Below are 22715 nucleotides of genomic sequence, written 5' to 3' on the forward strand. Positions count from 1 at the left end.
ACGATGGGCGGCCAAAAGAGGCCTTTTTTTGTTTTCCACGTGATGAAAAATTGTGTCAAAAGTGGGTGGAATTTCGTGAATCAGAAGAGCAACCGAATGGGAGTTCCGAGATTATGTGTAGTGATAATATCGGAGTAAGATTATCCAATATTATTTGGAAAGTACTATTCATAGTTATTGATAATTCGTCGCTAACATTTAAAAGAGCGTCATAAACATAGGTTTTTCGTGAGACATAGCGATTATAAAATTTTAGCGACGAATTATGCCAATCTCGATTTCAACCCTCTTATTAAGATGTTTTGACTTCGAATACCTCAATAGCCGTCGATTTTTTTTTTTATTCCTGACTAAATAAATTATAGATCGATCACAATACTTGCCACTTCTTGGTTTAATTATGCGAACAGTAAATTGGTTCCGCTTTGACAGTTCTAAATTGAGGCCGCTTTGCGGACAACTATTCTGCACCCAGGTTAAAACTATTTCAAAGTAGCAAATTTTGATCGAAACAATGTTTAAAATATATAACGAGTGGCAACATTGCAGCGATTTTTTATGGTTTTTGTTGAAGGTATCTCAAATAGTTGCACGAAACGGCGTCCAAAATGCACGCACGAAAACGACGACCCCAAACTTATGTTTCGTCAGTGTTGACAATTTGATTATTTCGTTAACTGCAAGTGCTGCAAATTGCAAATAATCTGTTTAACGAAACTTAATCAACTTTTCCTCGCCATTTTTAATTTGAATTTTGATCATTGATCAAATGCCACTGCAGCAGCTGCTCCTAACTTCGTCGAATTCGTGCTGATTGGATTGAACGCACCGAGGTTTTGGTCGAACGGAAGTTACTCATTAGGATTGCTGGATCCCGAGGGCGGTTTCGTCAGTTGAACCGTACGGCTTTCCACGGTTTCAGGCATCATGCTTTGTATTGAACACACGTCGCTGCATCAGCGTTTGCATTTGAGATTTGAGCTTTGGGGTCATCCGTAAACCACTCTAGAATATTTTTGAAGAGGGTTCAGATCAACTGCACTCATAGTTCATGAATGACCCGCCAACCAACCATGGGTTGCTTCATCAGCCCAGGTGTGGCCCGTTGCCCTTGGGGAAATGCAACGTGGACGAAATAGCCGAAAACGGATGGTTGCGCAGCACACAAACAGTCACACGCACACAGATGCAATTACTGGGTCGTGTTGCCGAGGGTGTTTGCGCGCGCGTCCCTTGGACCTGGTCCGGCAGTAATCCTCTGTGCTGCATTTTCCGGAGGCCAAAAGTTGAAACAACAGCCCGAACAGTTTCCACCTGACGCCTTCGCAGCCTTCATTGTTTGTAGGGATCACACTAGTTGTTGGGCGCGTTATATTTACCGGAGTTTTTTTTTCCCCCATAGTAGAAAAATTAAGTGCTTCGCACTTTTTTCTTCGTAGACTAAACGATGGGCGGCCAAAAGAGGCCTTTTTTTGTTTTCCACGTGATGAAAAATTGTGTCAAAAGTGGGTGGAATTTCGTGAATCAGAAGAGCAACCGAATGGGAGTTCCGAGATTATGTGTAGTGATAATATCGGAGTAAGATTATCCAATATTATTTGGAAAGTACTATTCATAGTTATTGATAATTCGTCGCTAACATTTAAAAGAGCGTCATAAACATAGGTTTTTCGTGAGACATAGCGATTATAAAATTTTAGCGACGAATTATGCCAATCTCGATTTCAACCCTCTTATTAAGATGTTTTGACTTCGAATACCTCAATAGCCGTCGATTTTTTTTTTTATTCCTGACTAAATAAATTATAGATCGATCACAATACTTGCCACTTCTTGGTTTAATTATGCGAACAGTAAATTGGTTCCGCTTTGACAGTTCTAAATTGAGGCCGCTTTGCGGACAACTATTCTGCACCCAGGTTAAAACTATTTCAAAGTAGCAAATTTTGATCGAAACAATGTTTAAAATATATAACGAGTGGCAACATTGCAGGGGTTTTTATGGTTTTTGTTGAAGGTATCTCAAAAAGTTGCACGAAACGGCGTCCGAAATGCACGCGTGAAGACGACGACCCCAAACTTATGTTTCGTTAGTGTTGAAAACTTGATTATTTCGTTAGCTGCAGGTGTTGCAAATTGCAAATAATCTGTTTAACGAAACTTCATCAACTTTATCTCGCCGTTTTTTAATTTGAATTTTGAACATTGATCAAAAGCCACTGCAGCAGCTGCTCCTAACTTCGTCGAATTCGTGCTGATTGGATTGAACGCACCGAGGTTTTGGTCGAACGGAAGTTACTCATTAGGATTGCTGGATCCCGAGGGCGGTTTCGTCAGTTGAACCGTACGGCTTTCCACGGTTTCAGGCATCATGCTTTGTATTGAACACACGTCGCTGCATCAGCGTTTGCATTTGAGATTTGTGCTTGGGGGTCATCCATAAACAACACTGGAATATTTTTTAAGAGTGGTTCAGATCAACTGCACTCATAGTTCATGAATGACCCGCCAACCAACCATGGGTTGCCTCCATCAGCCCAGGTGTGGCCCGGTGCCCTTGGGGAAATGCAACGTGGACGAAATAGCCGAAAACGGATGGTTGCGCAGCACACAAACAGTCACACGCACACAGATGCAATTACTGGGTCGTGTTGCCGAGGGTGTTGGCGCGCGTCCCTTGGACCTGGTCCGGCAGTAATCCTCTGTGCTGCATTTTCCGGAGGCCAAAAGTTGAAACAACAGCCCGAACAGTTTCCACCTGACGCCTTCGCAGCCTTCATTGTTTGTAGGGATCACACTAGTTGTTGGGTACGTTATATTTTCCGGAGTTTTTTTTTCCCCCATAGTAGTTTTAGTTTTTTAGAGTCATGAATGTTCTGGGGAAATGTTTGCAGCTGGCATTTTGTGCAAGCTTGCGTCTCGCTGCAAATTGCATTTTGTACACTTCATATGATGAAGGTGTGGGTTGATAGTAACAGTGCTGTAAAATTGAGAGCCTTGGAAACTGTAAAAATAAAAGTAAAGTCGACTTTTTTTTTATTTTAAAAGCTATAATCTGTGTTGATTTGAACTAGTATTTATTCAATTTTAAGGACATGTCCAAAAGTAGTTTATTGAACGATAATTTTAGAACATTTTATGGAGTAGTTTAAAAAAAAATATTTAGAAAATTGAAAAGGGACGTAACGCCCACCGTCACGTGATCAGGAACCAAATATACCCCTTAGAGCAAAGTTTCACGGAAATTCAAGATCGGTCGGGGCAACTGCTGTGTGAATTTTCTGAGAATGGCCCACATCAATTTCAATTTTAAATGAAATTTCTACACACTGTAGAATCCATTCTGACTGAAATCTTGATTAAGGCTCTGAAAGGCATCATTCCCGATCGGCCGGTCTTGTTTGTTTTAGAAAAAACATTCAAATCTTGATCCAGAATTTTTCAATAACAATGACATTGCGTAAAAATAAATAGGCAGTGACAATAAAAGCTAAATGGCTTTCAATAAGGTTTTATGAAAGTTTTAAGAGAGTCTTGAAAACCCAATGGCAATGTCATGCCAAACGGTTTTATCGCATGCTTCTTTAAAACCAAGGGTGTTTTAGCTGTCAAGTGCCATTAGGCATGCGAAAAGCTTACTTAAAACCACAAGCTCCTGAAAAAGCTTTTAACGCGGCCAATTAGCAGTGCATAAATATGGCGCTAAACGCGTGTTCTGATTGAATGTGATTGACCGCCATCTTGGTTGAAAAAATAGAGAACTGAGAAATTTGATTTAAATTTGACGAAAACACTCATTTATGCTGAATTTCTGATATAATTAATATTGCGATGGATGTTTAAAAACAATTTCAACATTTTTTTCAAAGAATTGCAAACAAATATTTTTAAACATTAAAAACAATGATTACAAAATAATGTTTTTTTATGAAGCGAGTTGATTTTTTTGGCTCTATCTCCCCTACAGTTATTAATAAAATTTCAACCGCAGCTGAATTTGAGCCACCAATTGCGACAAATAAGCTTTCAAATTATTTTGATTACCTCCAATATCTATTATTTATCATCGCCATTTTATCATTTGGCAAGACAAATACTTATTTTTTCCTAAAATAAAACCTTTTTGGCATAAGACGTTTGAAGACGTATGAAATGTCATTTTTCCTTAACTCCTGACTAGGTTTTAACAAAGGTCTTATCAATGCTTTGAGGATGTTGTTAGGATTCAGTTGTAAAGCCTTGAACTCCTATGTAGGTTTTATAAAAAGGCCGTGACAACCTTCGGCGGAGGTCCTTTTGGGTTTTAAGTAAGGTTTATCGGGGTTTTGGGGAGTTTGTTACGACTAAGGGTTTTAATGTTGGTTTTGGCTGATAGGTTTTATAGCGGTTGTGACAGCTTTGATAAAGCCTAAGATGTTACTTGGGTAATAATATGTTTTTGAAATGTTCTAAACTTTCACATAACTACGTATTTTCTAGAAAAGTCTACGTTTTGTGAAAATTAGACCCTTGCAAATATTTTTCAAAATTTATGTCGCAACCCCCTTAAAAAATGAATGGAAATAGAAGTCTAATCCACTGAAAACCATCTAAAATGCATTTTCTGCATTAATGATCATATTTAGAATGTTTGGGCACGTTTAAAAATATTTTGAATCTTTATGAAATTTCAATGTACTGCATCGCAAAACCTTTATTTTCGCAAAAAAAAATCGTCTATATACAGCAATTCCCCACAAAAACAGCATGATTCAAAAAAAATTACGCAAAAAACAACATTTTTCAAAAAATCATATTTTTGCACCATTTCAACCGAAAGGTTATTAGATAGGCTTTTAAGGAAAAATAGTTAGATGTTTCAAATATCTATCCTAACATTTGAAAAAGTCGAATGAAAATTTAAAATGCTGTTTTGAAGGTCTCGGGACCAAACAGCCTATGTCTGAAAATATTTTTATCGGATTCCTCAAAAAAAATTACAAAACATATAAAAAATGGTGAATATTCCGGAATACGATTTTTTGAAAATAAAAACCGTGTTTTTAGACACGCCGCGCGCAAAAACGGGACAATGACGAAAATGGTAAAAAACGACTTTTTTTACTAAAACTGCGATAACTTTAAAATTTAAGCGATGACCTATACATGTTTGGGTAGGGGAGAGTGGGGAGACTTGATCCCCTTTTTTTGTATCGCACCTAACTCTGTCAACTTCTCACAAAACTATGATCTTTTTGCATGAATTGAAAGCTTAAACATTCAACTATGTTTGGCTGATAAGGGTATTTCATCAGATAAACTCTTAGAATAATGCCAAGCGTTTTAAAAAAATATTTTAAACCGGCATTTTCAAAATGTTGGGGGTAATTTGATCCCCCTTTCAACATTTTGAAGAAATCTTAAGCAAAATGTTTCTTATTCATCCAAACTTTTAATTTTCTATAAGTTACAGCAATTTCACATTAAACCTGTACGTTTGTGCTCAAAATATAACAAGTTTAGCATGTAAAATATTTAAAAACTTAAATTTTTTTTTTTTGAACCAAAATTGAGCATGTTTACAAAGGCTGGTAATTTTTGTTTACAAAACTTTTGAAAAATGGTTCAAACTGCAGTAAGTTATGTACAACTATACTAAAGGAAACTATGTACGAAAACCCAGCCAAATTATTTAATCTTGAGGCTGATTCCAGTGACTGTAAAAATGCAGGGATCAAGTCTCCCTAAACGCAATTTTTTAAACAATTGATTGTAAAAATAGTATGACGATAAATTTAACGTCAAATGCGTAAGGGTTTTGGAGTTGATATGTTTATCAAACAATTTATGTATAACAAATATTTTTTTGAATAATTTTTGAGTGTTTTCTATACTTATCAAAACAAAGAAAAAAGATCTCTTGGAAGTTTTTTGCAGCACTTCTTCGAAAAATGTATGTAACTCAATCTAAACATTTTTTTATTTTTTTTCTTTGTTTTCTACAATGAGTTTTAGTCAATTTCGCACAACTTTCTAGAACAAAGCTAATTGTTTTACCCACATGCTGACGAGATACAGGCTTGGGATCAAGTCTCCCCGGGGATCAAGTCTCCCCACTCTCCCCTACCAAATTTCAAGAGTTTCCACTTCTAAAAAAATCGAAAGGTTCACAAAATTCCTTATGCAATTGTCCTTAGAAACGATGAATATTGGAGCTTTAGTTGTTGAGAAACAGCCAATTTTGATAATTGGAGCAATTTTGAGTGCGCATTCAATTGAAAAATGAGATAAATTCTCTTTCGATTAAATTAATAACACAATAAATAAAGAATTCAGCAAAATATTGTTTACCTTGTGTTTTCCTGGGTACATTAAAAAAAGGTAATTATTGTCCACCAACCTTTGCCCCAACAGTAAACACTCACATGCAACAACAACATCACCCTTCCAGCGAGATAATCAATCCATTGATTACATTATTATTCATTTCCGATGAATGTACTTTTGACATTTTTCAACTCAACCTCTGACATATCTCTCTCTCTCCCCCGCCCACCTTCTTCCACAGACTCCCGAACGGGCACATAAATATGTCCGCATTTGACCGGTTGGCCGCGGTCGTCGGCGCGTTCACCAGGCACATGTCCCAGGTCAATCAGACGCTGCCGGACGTCGGGGCGTACGGGCACCTGTGTCACCACATGCAGTCCTGCCGACTGCTCAACGAAACAGGTAAGACTGGGGGCGGGGAACTCACGTTTTGGGTGTGGTATGCACAGAAAAAAAAAAGTTGAATTTTGGAATGTTGAAAATTTGGTAGGTTGAATATTACCTCTTTTTTTGAGTAATATTACATTAAAAATGTGTAAAAATGTGAACCTGATGAAAATTCATCATTTTCTGGGGTAAAATTTATCATTTTTTTGCCACAAAGTCTGTCACCATTTCCTGATGAATATTACCATCATTTTTTTTTTCTGTGTGGGGATGAACTTTGGTAGGGTTTCTATTCTTTTAGTGATAAGAAAAGGTAAATTTTATTGATAGTAATTTATAGTGATTCCAAATAATTTTTCTTTGATTTTGATTTTTTTTGACTACTTTTAGTAGATTGATTTTAAAAAGTACTACTGGAATGATTTCTTTCTTTCTCAAATTGAGTCACCCTAAAGAGGTCAGTTTTATCAGAACAAATTTGGAAGTAGTCTTTTACCCAGGTACAGGACAGTCATAAAGGTTCGCAATAATTCTCACTTCGATCACGTCCTTCGGCCAGCATGACCTCCTGAGACCGGGGCTCGCATGTTCCCGTGCACATCGGAGCTCTCCAGTGTCTGTCGAACCGTAATCATCAGCGAGTGATGCAAAGTGCATACATCTGTTATTCTGCATACATCACACGGAAAATTCACGTTTCCCTCTCCCCCGGGGGATGCATCATAAATCCCGCCACGTGACTCCAGGGCCCGGACATGGCGGAAATATTTTTTACCTCATAATTCTCACTCATAAATTATGCTGTTAGTTTACCGCGAAAGCCACGCTCCTCTCCCCTTTCCCGTATAGGGGAGAGTCGTGGTTGCGGGCTTTTGCCAGTAAAAAGCAGGCAGAGGGATTTTAATGAAATTTTAATTGCATTTTAAACTTGAATAAATGGCCTGCGGAATCGTGGCATCACGCCCACGCCACGCCAGACAGCGGCCATTGCGTCGAAGTTTTGCAATCTTGCCACTATTTCCATTTAATCAAAAAAGGTTGCTCTGTTTAAATTTAAAACATTTCGAAATTGTGCTTAGATAGCACACCACCATCAGTCGTAGCTCAAAGAGTCCAGGTGCAGCTGCAAAATGTGAGCTTATTGCAGTCAACGCATACGAGCTTTCATCCCTTTGGGGAATACGACACGACGACATGCAATATGCATCAAAATGGCGAGTGAATGAAAAGCTTTTAAGGGTGGTGGTGGTAATGGTCACGCAGTCCGCGCGAGGAACCGCGAGCCGATTATAATTTCGCAAAAATCGATTATGGGAAATAATAGAGTTTGCCGAGCCCACACGAGGCTTTGCGCTGTTTCTGCCGAGTGCAGTACTAAAAGTGTTGCGCCGAAGGGCCGCGTAAATTTAATCCCCTGGAGTAAAGTGTACTTTGAAATGACTGATGGCAAACATCCATTAGTATTAGTGCATGTTCTCTAAATAATGTGCCAAAGAACAATAAGTAATTTCACACATTCTGAGGAAAATGCTGTGAAGTTATTGAGGTTTTCAGGTCTTCCTACTACCCTGGTACCGCCAGTGCTTCAAATTTAATTTGAAGTCTGCATCTTAACTGTTCATTGAAATATTTAAATTCTCAACATCCCATGCTTTTTTGCCCATTATTATGCTAGAGGAGACGAAAAAAATACATTTTTGTGCCATTGAGAACCATGCTTTTGAATCGGAATTTGAAACTTAATATCAGTTGCAACCAGGGCTTGCGAAATTTCGACTTTGTTTGTGATAACTGATAGAACACTCCAATCGTCTTCACCACGACAACCTGATTTTTATATTCTACTTCCGTTCGTTTCACACACAAAGGAATGAGTGCTTCGCAAAGTCACTCACACAATCATTGACTTCCCTCCAGGAGAAAAATCGAAGAGAGAGCGGTCGTTTGACATTCTACCGAGATTCAGATCATCTCTCCAATGATAGCAATCATATGATTTCTGTCACCACGCAGCATACACTAGGAAGAGAGAAACAAAAACGAGAGAAAGAGAAAGAGCACGTTGTCTCGTTCGGGCGGCTGCTTGAGTGATGCTCATTTTTCATTCGTTTCGTCTTCGTGTTTACGTTCATCGACCGTCGCCAAGCAATGACTGTCATGACTCACGTTCTCTAGCTTGAGTGGTGCGCATTTTTCGTTCGTTTCGTCTTCGTGTTTACGTTCTTCGACCGTTGCCAAGCAATGACGGTCATGATAGGCGTTGTGTGTCAGCGATCAAATATCGTTTTGAGAAATGATCGCTGACAGAAAGTTCTATCGAATATCGAGCAGTCCCTTTTCAAGCATTGGTTGCAACTAGAGAACCTGAGAGAGAAGCGTCGTCACTCAGTGCAGCGCTTGAATTACTTGTCAAAATTGAGTTCCTTCGTTTAGAAGCACATGAGCGGGAAAGAGACGGGAGAGCGAGTTTTGTTGTGTTTGAGTGCCATGTCATTTCTCTTTGAAGGTTCTCTAGTTGCAACCAGTTATACATTTTTTTTTTTGTAATGGAGCACCCGCAGTCGAGCAGTTTTTGACAGTTCGCTCCATAAGAAATACATTGTAGAAAAAGCAAAAACTGCTCGAATGGAAATGCTCCATTCTGGAAACACACAGTATGATTTTTAATGTATTACTAGATTATTAGAAGCTTGGATTATCTGAAGTTTCGATTACCCGACGTTTTAATTATCCGGTTGCATGGAAGCCATTTGTCCATACAAAAATCGTACGAAAATATTCCAAAATCTGTAACTTTTGAAGGAATTTTCTGATCGATTTGGTGTCTTCGGCAAAGTTGTACGGATTTTGGTAAATATAATTTCCCAAAATCCGTATTTTTGGATTTTTGAAATTTGTTTTTTTTTGGAAAATAGAAAAATAGAAATTTTAGTTATTACGTTCCTGTTGTTATTACGGTCCTGTTCAGCAACGGAGAAGGACAACCATGGGTGGTCTCTCATGCTCATGCTCAATAGAAAAATAGAAATTTAAGTTAATATCTATGGTCTTATTTTCAATATTAAAAAATTAAACATTCGTAAAATTTTCCGATCTTTTCAAAATAAAAATTTCAAAATTTCAAGTTCATGACTTACATTTGGAAGAGCTTACAAAATTCTGAAGTGTGGGAATTCTGATGAAACATTTGGAACTACCAGCCCAGGACCGAATAAAGTTCCAGCGCATCTCCCTTGGTGCTTCGTGTAAGTTTTGACCCCGTTGGTGCTACAGTTGATAATTTATTTCTTAAAATATTTTCCTTCCATTTGCCATTCAAATCGTTGGATCAGTATTTATTTTCTATTTTATCGCAAGACATTGGGTTTTCTAAGTTCCATGAATTGTTCCATAGTCTTTTTTCGGTTGTCGCAGATTCCCGGTTGCCACAGTGACCAAATCCGGTTTTCCAGGTCGGTTTCGAAAAGGGGAAATCCAAAGCTTTCAGTTGAGACCAAGAGAACCGAATTTGGACCGGACCGGATATTTGGCGATTTTTTGAAGTTTGGGGTCGAAAAGGACCCCGATACCTAATGTGTGATTTTTTTTAGTACCAAGGAAAGGTTACAGGTCATTAATTTCTTTTGCTAATATATCGTATTCGTCACACGTTTAATAAAAACGACCCTCATCAAATGTTAGTTGTGAATACAATAAAACCCTTATCTTTGAAAATAGGAACAATTTTTATAATTTAATAGGAAATGAAAATAAAAGGATTTTTGGACTTAGAAAACTTCAATCATCCTACTTCTTTTTCTTTTTTTCGATGTGTTTCAGGAATCAGACGTCGCTTAGGCAATTTTATTGGAAATTTCCTGAATTTTCAAAAAATATATTTTGAGTATTGGACAGTTATGAAAACTATTTAAAAAAATCCAAAAACGGGATTTTTTTCAGTTGAAATAAAACATTATCTATCTTTTGAAAACGGTGTATTTTATCAAAAAATCGATGGCAAATTTAATTTTTTCGTTAAAACTGAAGTCAACTAATTTTGACAAACATTTATTCAATTCAATTTAATTAGTTTTTATTACTAAATAATCAATTCACAATATCGTAATTTTTATAACCTAATAGAGTTTTGGGGTACCTTTCAACTATGATTTGTACTATAGTTCATTTTGATGTAATTGGATATTCTAACAATGGATTTGCCAATCAAACATTTATAATTTTTCCAAAAACTCATTTTTCCAGCAAAAAAATAACTTTTGAGAATTGAATTTTATTGGAAAAAAAATTAATTTAAGATCCGGCAAAATTTGTTGTGACCCCTTTTTTCCAAATAGTTCTTAACTTGCAACTACTTTGCTGGAGCCAAATCAATAAAAAAAATCCTTCAAAAGTTACAGATTTTCGAATATATTACGTACCATTTTTGTATGAACAACTGCCAAAATCGTATGGAGACTTGTATGGGTGAACCAATTACATAAAATGTCCCCCACATTGTTTGAGACAGATAAAATAATACGAATTATTAAAATGGTCGAAATCGGCTAATTTCGTAGAGAGTTGCTCTCGAACATTTTTCTCTCAGAGAAAATGCAATTTTGATACTCCAGAGACAAGATATTTAAGTTTTTGTGAGAAAAAAAGTGCCAATTTTCAAAACATTCCAGAATTCACAGGCCTACTAATTACACGACGTTGCAAGGATATGTCTAAAAGGCCAGCATTACTTTCTTACAGTAATTTGGGTCGCTTAATCCGAATCTGGAATCTAATTTCACGAAAACAGTGAAGACGCCCATTTGGAATGTAATATCAGCTACAAATTCGATCATATGTTTTGATCACAGGCTAATGTACATTTCTCGGGTGAGTTTTCAAAAATCCGTAAGAGCCACCACGACCTCCGACACTAATTTTCGTTTTTCTTCAAATTGAAACAATATTTCATTTGTTTTTAGTTTAGGGCACTTGAAGGACGTGTAAATGAACAATCTCAAGCATTTTTGAAATTGGTTTATCGTAAGTAGGTCGAATACCGATGCAAAAAGGGCTTTGTTTACCAATGGCTCTTACGGCTTTTTGAAAACTCACCCGAGATTTGACTAAAAATCCCATTCGTAAGAGGTTTTCAGAATTGCCCGTTGTAAAAATAGAATTTTTCAGCACTCGTCGTATTTTCAATCAAAGAAGCCATTTTGTGTCATTGGTTTACCCATACAAGGCTCCATACAATTTCATCAGCTGTCCATACACAAATGGTACAAAAATATATTTGAAAATCTTGTAGCTTTTGAAGGAATTTGCTGATCGATTCGGTGTAATGGGCAAAGTTGTAGGTATTGATGAGGACTATTCAGAAAAAATGGATCAGGAAAAAAAACGATCTTTTTGTTTTTTGACAATCGAAAAATACTTTATAGATTTTTTGATAAAGAACACCGTTTTCAAGAGATAGCCACTTAAAGTTGAATTCAAACTAAAAAAAAAAATAAAAGTCGATTTTTTTAATAATGCCCATGATTGTCCATTCCTGAAAATATATTTTTCGAAAAGTTCAGAAAATTTCCTCTAAATTGCATAAGAGTCATTGAAGATTGGACTTCTTGTTCCTGAAATACAGTGAATAAAAGAAAAGGAAACAAGAAAATTTAAGTCATCCAAACATTCCCACATTTTTAATGCCCATTTCTCAGCAACTAATGGTTCAATGGCAAAAAAACATTTGTGAAATTTTATGATCTTTACGAAAAAGACATATTTTGAAAATAAGGAAAATTTGGTTTATTGGACCTTTTAAAAAAAACTCCAGAGATGGAAAGCTTCAAATAATCACATTAATTCCCTTATTAATGTGTCTCGTTTCCACCAGTTGAAGATACCTGCATCGAAAATTGCGGCATTAAATGCATTGAATTCAACTAATTCCCCATTTAAATTTTATTTTTTCATGGGGATATAAAATTGCCACAGAATCTGAAAACATACACACATCTGTTACGAGGGGGAATTTTACCTCGACTGACTGAAGCCAACAATGCAACCCGACTCTGTGTTTCTGTAATCGATGTTTTATATCCAACGCCGACCCTAAAGACCTCCGGCAACCGCATTTTCATGAAAATATCGACTGTTTGGGCTTATTTTACAGCTTCATCGGCGGTGGATGTTTATGTTGTTCGAAGTAAAAATAATATTTACTCACGTGAGTGGTGCTTTTTGGGTGGAGTTTTTTTTTTTCGAAGAGATAATGTATGCTTTATTTTTGCATGGCATCGGGTAAACATTGAAGCAAACATTAAAATAAAAGTGTTCGAGTTGTGGCGAGAACAGAGTTGAAATTTTGATTCAGCTCTATTTAAGCAAAGCGAAGTTCACAGTTTAACGTGTCCTTCTAATCAGAGCCACGCCCGAATCAGTCACCCCTTTTCACGCTTTTTCATTGAAATTCAACTCATTTGCTGAATTAACAAGAGGCTCCTGTATCATTCATCAACGTGCACTCTCAAAATCCAACACGGCAAAGACTCTGCGACACCGTGTGACGTTAGAAGAAAATTAGTCATTCCGAGAACGGAGCACAAACTGATGACTGATGATACGCTGCGATGATTTGGTTTAGGGGTTGGTGCTCATATCTTGGTTTTTAACTCTTGTTCCTTTTTAATTAAAAAAAAATGTAAATTTAATAGTTTAAGAGAGGTATTATTAGTAGCTTTTAAAAATATAAATTCAATATTTGTGGCCAAATAAGGGTCTACCTTAGTGTCACTAACTCCCCAAACATTATCTCCAAGTAGAAACACACTTCGCAAATTTTCCACTCGGGAAACAGCATGTATTGGAGCGGTTCAAATTTGACTTGTTGTCTTCGATTGCAGGGAATTGAACGGATTTACTCAATTAAAATGTATCGATATCTCTGGTCAAGTACAATTTTTAACGATTCAGTTCTGCTGCGGCAACGAAATAATGTCAATTTTGAACCACTCCAGGTATGCTTCCAGCTCATCCTTTGCGTAAACAATTGGTCTGCCTCCTACACGCACACACCACTCACCACGTGAAATATCCGCAAGAATCGGATTTCAGGACCACGACCGTTCATACACCGTGTGCGGAAAGGACCTCCACCCACTCTGCACTGCAAAATGTTTGCTATTGTTCTTAAAACATTCATTTGCACTGTTTGCGCACGAACTGCATCGCACATAGTTTGTTTGTGTGTGTGTGCACAATTTTGTGCCCGAATATCAGGACGGGCAAAACAATGGTCCGACACACAACACACAACCTCCCAGCAGAGATGCCTCAGAGTAGTAGGCCAGGGCAGTGTGCTGCAACTACTTTTTGGAACTTCGACGGACATCGAGTTGACACAACAGCACAGGCTACGGTTCTTGAAAACCCAGATAAAATGAACGGGAGCAGTTCTCTGGACTTTCGTTGTCAATTCATTGTAATGCTTGGTTTTTTTTCTTCTAAAAATTGCCATTTTTTCTGACAACAAATCTGTCATAATCACTAGATGTAATATTATCATGATTTTATTTACTGTGTATAAAATCTCTCCAAATATGAACTTTTTAAATAGGCCATAAGCATATACAAATCAGAATCAATTTCTGAGCCAATCTCTGTAGATAACGTAATTTTGCCAGGTTTGTTCCATTTGTTCCGGTTTGAGGTCCCATAATAAATCCATACGGGTCATTCTCCGCCAACTCACACAGCAGTTGCCCCGGCCCCTCTTCGATTCACGTGAAACTTTGTCCTTAGGGGTTTTAAGGTCGCTAATCACGAAACCGAAGTCCATTTTTCGATATCTCGTAACGGTTGGACGGTACAACCCCTTTCATTTATCTGGATTTTTACTAAGACACGTTTTTGAATTATGTTCAGTCTTAACTGGTGATGATAAGAGGAACTTTTTTGTAAAATTGGATGCCAAATTTGATGGCGTACTCAAAATTCTGAAAAACGTATTTTTCATCGAAAAAAAAATACAAAAATGGTTTCAAATATTTTGCGATTTTTCGTTACTCAACTGTAAAAAAAAAGGCTCATGTCATTTTATGGGAATTAAATGTACTTTTCAAAACTGAAATAACCGAGCAGAATCATTTTCTCATTTCGAACAAAATTTGACAAAATTGACACCAAATTTCCAAATCATCACAATTTCAGGCAACAAATTATCGAAAAACACGTCTTTTTCGAATTAACTAAAATGAAAGGGGTCGTACCGCCCCTCCTTCACAAGATATTGCTAAATGGACCTCGGATTCGTAATTAGCCCGTGAATTACCCCTAAGTACAATGTTTTTACGCAAACCTTTGAGGAGTCGGGGCAACTTTTTCCATTTTGTGTAAGTCGGCAGAGAACGACCCTTATAAAACATAAAGATTGATGAAGTCTTTCAAAAATGTCTGCGAAAAAAACAATTTACTTGATATAAAATGAGGCATTATTTAGGGCTCGTGCATTAATCAAAAAAGATCTAAAAAATGGTTGGGAAATGATTTAACAAATGTATGAATGCCACCCGTGTGGATCAATCGGACCGCGCACTGGACTCCAATCCAGAGGTCGCCGGTTCGAATCCCGTGGCGGGCGCTCTAAAATTATTTGTGTAAATATGGGTATTCGGCGCCGTCGCTCCGTGCCATACTTACATACACTAAGGAGCCCAGGGCGGCGAAGTCCTTGTACATAAAAAGGAAGACACTAGTGGTTGGTACTAGCAATGGTGGCCGACAGCTATAAAGTCAACTTCGTTATGTACCTTTTTAATAATAAAAAAGATAAATCGTTGATCATATTTTTCGGAATTTTATTATTTTTACTTATTGTTTATTAAGACTGTGTACAACGATTCTTTAGCTTCATGTCCATGTTGATTAAAAAAAAGTAGTTTTGGAAAATATCGAAAATTTAATTATAATCAAAAATTCTTTTTCATATTTTTTAGTAAAATGCACCGTTTTTGAGTTAAGCAATTTGAATTAAAAAAAATATAAAAATAAGTTCAAGATGGTATGTCAGAGACATAACTGAAAGACATAGACCAAACAATTTTAATGAGATTGTTGATGTTTTTGGATTGCTAGTGAAATTTAGAATATTTTTTTGTTTTATAGATTTGTCGGCAAAATTGTCATAAATGTTCCCCAAGAGGAACTTTCCATGAGGGCACCGGCAACTCCAGGATGTGTCCAATACTGTCGAAATGGCCATTAGCAGGTTCAATATCAAAACTATGAATTTTGATACCCATATTGCCACAACTCGTATGTTTCGGTTAATGTTCCCCCCTTGCCCTGGGGAACCTGCCTTGAGGGCATCGGCCATTCCAGGTTGTCCACTACTGTCAAAATGGCCATTTTCATGTTCAGTATCAGAAACCTCGAATTTTGATACCCATATTGCCACAACTCGTATGATTCTGTAAAATTCCCCCCTTGCCCTGGGGAACCTGCTTTGAGAGCACCGGCCACTCCAAGTTGTGGCCACCACTGTCGAAATGGCCATTTTTCATGAAAATCGCCACATCATGGCGACTTCCCCCGATCCGCTTGGTGGTGCGGCTTTGTACGAATTTCCTCCTTCTGCTGCTGGTGGTTCTTTCTTCTTGTTTTGCTGATCCTCTTCTGATATTCATAACTTGGCCAAAAACTAGAAATCAAACCTTATAGTTTAAAAATTGACTCTTTTTGTTCACTTAAACATGCAATTAAATGAAAAAAATCGAAGGCGGTAATGTTTGCCTACATCGATTTTTTGTGATAAAAAGTTATTTAAAAAAAATTACTTCAACTTTGCCGAAGACACCAAATCAATCAGAAAATCCCTTTAGATTTTTCAATATTTACATAGCACTTTTCTATGGATAGCTCTAGAGCGTCCAATTTCCCGGGGTTACAAATTTCCCGGGAAACAGGAAATTTTCAGCCAATTTCCCGGGAAATCCCGGGAATTCCCGGGAAATTTTAAATTTATTGAAAATTGTTATGATCTTGGTTTTAATTAATATTATGCAACAGAATTGTATAGGACATCAACATTAATGGTTTAAATAAGTGTTACGATCAATTAACAGCTTGACTGAATGTAAAAAAATCATTCAACTACAAGAAAATGTATTTTGATATTTTTTGATGAGAAATTTTAAACTTGCCTCTGTGACTAGTTTATTGAAATGAGAAAAAACATGCAGAAATTATGTTTTTCATGACAAATACTGGTTTCAGCTCTTGAACAAATGGTAAAGCTTTAGAGTGTTAGTTTTACTCCAAACAATCCAATGTTTTAAAATATTTGAAGCAAGCTTTGAATATATTTTTGCATTTTTTGAGAACAAACAATAGAAAGTAATTTTTCAATCATTTTTTTTGTATTATTATGCAACATGGTTTAAATTATACGATAAATTAACATCATTCCACAAAAAGTCTACTATTTTTTCACCTTTAACCCTCTTACACCTGTAGTTGAACCAGTGTTCCAAATTCTTTTACTTCAAATTGTAATTTATTAAGTATTAGGTATTCAACCAATTGAACCAATTCCATTTGATCATGTTAAACAAAAACGTAAAAAAAAACTCAATTTAAATTTGGAGGTAAGGAGTTAATATTGTTTTGATGAAATAACATCAATCTGTTAAATGCTTACCCGATTGTAATAATTTAATACTCATTAAGCAATAGATCTTTTCCCAGTTGCTTCAAAAATTAATATTATCAGAAATAATTGTGATCTCATAATTTCTGATAATATGATAAATTATATATAAACCAAACAATACATTTAATTCAACAAAATCATGTTTAGTTTGTTCATTTATTATTTTTTCAGAGCATTTTCAAAAGACAGTTCCAAAAATTTAAGAAAATGTATACTTCCGCTTGAAGTTCGGGAATTCCCGGGAAATTTACAAATTTCCCGGGAAACGGGAAATATATTTTTTCGGGAAATCCCGGGAATTCCCGGGAATTTTTTTCCCGGGACGGGAAATTGGACGCTCTAGATAGCTCTCAAATTTGTATCGAGACTTCCAAAGTATCTTCCAAATAAAAAAAATGCTATGAAATGTCAAATTGCGAATGCTTATTTTGAAAAAAATATGTTTTTGAATAAACAGTTTTAATTTTTTTAAAGAGTTGTCTCTACACTGAAAATAACCTTACAAAGTTAAAAAATCACGCTATCTCAAAATTTATAATTGGTCTATTCAATGCCATAATTTTTCAATATCTGAACACCAACAAATAGTTTCCAAAAATCAAATTTCCTGGTTTTCTAGCATTCATCAAACGCCAATGGTTACTTCAGAGCATCACCCATTTTTAACTTCAAAATGAAATATATCGAAGACAACCCAAGTAACATTTTTAAACCAACTAGCCGCCACCAAGTTTTATTAAGGGTTTATTGTAGCATCTTGATTGCCTAATAGTTTTATTTGGGCATTCACCGCAACCAACAAGCAAGAGCTAATTAATAGGTTCTAACAGGGTTTTATGCCTCGGACATAAAACCGGGTGGAAATAAAAGCCGAATGGCTTTCAATAAGGTTTTATGAAAGTTTTAACAGAGGCTTGAAAACCAGATGGCAAAGCCATGCCAAACGGTTTTATCGCATGCTTTGTTAAAACCTAGGGTGTTGTAGCTGTCAAGTGCCATTAGGCATGTAAAAAGCTCACTTAAAACCATAAGCTCCTTAAAGAGCATTTATCGCGGCCAAATAGCAGTGCATAAATATGGCGCTAGACGCGTGCTCTGATTGAATATGATTGACCGCCATCTTGATTGAAAAAATAGAAAACTGAAAAATTTGATTTAAATTTGATGAAAACACACATTTATGCTGAATTTCTGGTAAGATTTAAATAGCGATAGATGTTTAAAAATATTTTGAACATTTTTTTCAAAGAATTGCAATAAAATATTTTTTAACATTTAACACTATGATTACAAAATATTGATTTTTGATGAAGCGAGTTGAATTTTTTGGCTCTATCTCCCCGACATTTATCAATAAAATTTCAACCGCAGCTGAATTTGAGCCATCAATTGTGAGAAATAAGCTTTCAAATTATTTGGATTACCTCTAATATCTATTATTTATCATCGCCATTTTTGACAACCATCTCCGTAATTTCATTTGGCAAGACGAAGACTTATTTTTTGCCAAAATAAAACCTATTTGGCATAAGACGTTTGAAGACGTATGAAATATCATTTTTCCATAACTCCTGACTAGGTTTTAACAAAAGGTTTTATCAAGGCCCTGCGGATGTTGTTAGGATTCAGTTGTAAAGCCTTGAACTCCTATGTAGGTTTTATAAATAGGCCGTAACAACCTTTTGCGGAGGTCCTTTTGGGTTTTAAGTGGGGTTTATCAAGGTTCTGGGGAGTGTGTTACGACTAAGGGGTTTTAATGTTGGTTTTGGCTGATAGGTTTTATAGCGGTTGTGACAGCTTTGATAAAGCCTAAAATGTTACTTGGGAAGGCCATTTTGTAACCTGATTCAACCTGCAATACTATATGTAGATTGATATCTGTCAGCCATTAAAATTATAAAATTTTATCCATTTTGGTGTATTCAGTGTCTAAAAAAAAGGAATTGCAAAGTATTTTTTTCGTCACCGTTTTAATTTTTGAGCTGATCATTCGCACGGACGCCAAATTAAACCGAGAAAACGTACGTTTATTTTTTTGAACAAACAAAACTCGATTCGTGCTGAAAAAAACATCATTTTGCAACTTGTTACATCAACTACTATTTTGATATCAATATTAATAACCTGCGATTCTCCAAAGATCTACACCCGAACGGACCCAAGCTGGGAACGAGAAAACTGTTTGAACACTAGCATTAAGGTAAACACACGGAGCACGGACGACAAAAAGCACTAAACCAACACTACTGCGACTCGATTGGACTTTATTGGGGACTTTATTGAGGCTCGGTCCATTTGGCTACTGCACTGTGAAGAAGGAAGTATTTGGCATTTGTGAAGAATTTCAAGAAAAATGGAGACCAGTTGGTTTTCTTCAAAATTGAACTTTAATTAAAATTTCACCCAGCGATACATGCTCTAACCTTACTTTACAAGGCACCTGTAGAGTTCAGCTCACCCCATGTGGTCACACTCTGCAGCTGGTATTGGCAGTAGGTTGCCAAATGTGCATTCGAGTCAGTAAGCCCAAACCTGACCTCGTTTCACAGCTGAAATGGTTCTCCATTCTGGATCTGACTTAGTTATGGCTATTGCCTTTCGAATGTGCTATGTGTTGGTGCTTGTTGGTGGGAAGTCGAAAATGCAAATAATTGCATAATTTTTGTGGTTTTGACAGCCCAACACACCCAACAGGTTTCAAATCGAAAGGATGAAGGGTGAATTTGGTCGTTTCAGTAATACATTTGTCATGGTGTCAATTCAGTAAAAACAGGCTTAAAAGCATATAAATAACCTTATTCCAAACGTATATATTACCGATATCGATCGTTCAGCATCTATCAGATAAATAAAATTTCCTATCATACTAAATTAAACATTGCACTCTGCTCGCTGACTATTGTTGCATTCCCCTGCATCGTATATATCATGTTTTATTCATTTGATTTCGTGGAGCAGAGGAGGAAATGAAAAAATTCTAATTGATTGTAGCATTTATGTTAAAAACAGCTTTGCATAAAATACCGATCGATGCACTCACGTGAAAATACAGCTTATAGTTGGCCTATAGTGAGTGTTCTCATTCACCGAAGCATGTCGAATTCCAATTTAGGCACTCCAGGAAATTGTACTGATCTTTTCCAAAAGTTAGCACGAGTGCGCACGTTCAGCTCTTATTTTTCCAATCAAAATGCAATACAATAAATCCGAGCGAAAGTAGAAGCAGCTATGTGCCGTCCAATTTCCTGATAGCATGACCATTTGTGGGGGAAAAAATATATTGTGAATACTAAAGACTAGGTGGTCTTCCCAAGCAGAAACCAAATTCTTAGGAAGATGCCGGTTTCTAGGTTCAGTGAAGTAGCAAGGATCTAAAAAATAGTTTTCAGAAAATTGCAATTTATTGAGTGAATTATATAATATTCTGGCTCTTTCAGTGACCAGGTAGAACATTTATTTTTATCAAAAGTGTTCAAAAATCCAACCCTTAAGACATCTCTGGACCCAACTCCTTGACCACCCACAATAATCTTTTCGACACCCTCTCACACTTCCACACAATTCCACCCAAAGTAGGAAGTTAATAAAAATACCATTCTGGTTACGTTGCCCAGCCAACTGACCGAGCGGCCGTTTCTGCGTCCATAATGGCCCGACCAAAGAATGAAATATTAAATGCACGCCGCCCCCGAGTTCTTTCTTCAATGGCCATCGATGGAGGTCAGGAAAGGGCGAAAGGGTCCGGCAGTTCGTTCCGGAGGCATTTTGCCCGACCGTAATTTTCATATTTCCTCTTCCGGGCTGGGTTTGTGCATATTTGTTTACCGTTCTTATCGAGTGAAGGTTTTGAATTCGGTGTTAAAATAGTTTACTTAAACATTTAAGCTTGGTTTTAAACATCAAAATTAAGTTCAATATAAAAACGCGAAACGTTTTTTTAGGTTAAAACAAATTGTATTTAAAGTTTTTTTCCCTTGGCTCTGGTCAAAATCGAAGGAGGTTGGGAAGTCTTATCGCAAGTCTCATCTTCATTTTTTTTAATTCCAGCCCAAAACAAGATTTTTAAGGTACTTTTATATTCGACCCTATCCAATTTCAATGAAACTTTGTAGACATGTTATCCTACGCTTATATTTATAAGCCATTTTTGAATGATATTTGGGAAGTTGTTGTTGAATATTGTTGTATTTTATAATTAATTTTGCTTTCCCTGTATCTCGAAGCCGTTGCGTCGTATCAAAGCGTGGTCAAAGACAGATTGTTGGAAATTTGACGGGCACTGGAAGAAAAAACACGTCACCTCTATGAAACTTTTTGATTTAAAGGTTATGCCAGGAGTTTTTTTAGTTCAAAATTTTTGTGAAAAAAAAACCTAGGATGTTACAAAAATCCTCAAGAGAAACGCAGAAAGGTATGTTTCCGCTAAATAATAAAAAAATATTTTATAAAAACTGCATTTTTCGTGATGTTTGGCCCTCTCACACCCCCTCGTACAGTGTTCCAGATCGAAAAACCAAGTGGAAATTCGATTTACAGTGCAAACCCTCAAAAAACAGTTCAATTCAAGATTAGGCTTTATAAAAAATATAGATGTTTTGAGCACTTTTGTTGCTCTAAAAAGCGAAAATTTGTCAAAGTTGTTTGGATTGACATGCCCAACAAAAATATTACTGAAAGGTTTGATTTTATAAAACACACCAATCGTGAATCATCTTAATTTTCAACCAAGTCTAAAGTTGCCTCTTCTTATTTGCAACAACTCTTCTGGAGACACTTGTTGCGACGAGAAGCGCCGATTCCACTTTGCGAAGATGTGCGAAAAACACCCCTCGTGTGTGTGAGGTTATTGTCCGTGATTTACTTTACAATTGTATGTTCTTGACGGTTGTTGTTCTGTGCGACAAAACGAATTAGAGGGAAACCCGCAACAAACGCTTTTATTTTATTAAATTTGCTTGCTATTTTCGCGCGTACCGTTCATAAGGAAACAACTAGTACATGAAGGAACACAATCTGGCAATTTGACGATTTTGGTGGGATATTGTCGGACCAGGACAACCGATTGTAAGATCATTAATTTATACTTAAAATACATGCTAATAAATGTTTGTAGCTTTTAGCTGATAACCACAAAACTGCGGTGTTTATGCTTAATTGGCGGCAACAAATCCTTCTCAACAACACTAAAGCTCCAAAACTTCACAATTTTTCAATACAGTGTCAAGGGACATAAACTATTTGCATAAACCTATTTGAGAGTTTATAATTTTTGATCGAGACGTGATTAAAAGAGAGTAACAGAAGAGCAACAAAAGAAAAGGACACATAAGCAATT

The 22715-nt window shown here is 36.5% G+C and overlaps 1 protein-coding gene across 1 annotated transcript in view; it reads left to right on the forward strand.

Annotated features, from left to right (window-relative positions):
* LOC120416612 (ras-GEF domain-containing family member 1B) overlaps positions 1–22715 on the forward strand; it is an 87220-nt gene that overhangs the window by 58798 nt on the left and 5707 nt on the right. The window contains exon 11 of the mRNA XM_039578411.2: positions 6548–6711. Within this exon, the coding sequence (XP_039434345.1) occupies positions 6548–6711 (164 nt within the window). The remainder of the gene's footprint in view (positions 1–6547; positions 6712–22715) is intronic.

Source organism: Culex pipiens, chromosome 2, assembly GCF_016801865.2.
Source record: "Culex pipiens pallens isolate TS chromosome 2, TS_CPP_V2, whole genome shotgun sequence".
NCBI lineage: Eukaryota > Metazoa > Arthropoda > Insecta > Diptera > Culicidae > Culex > Culex pipiens.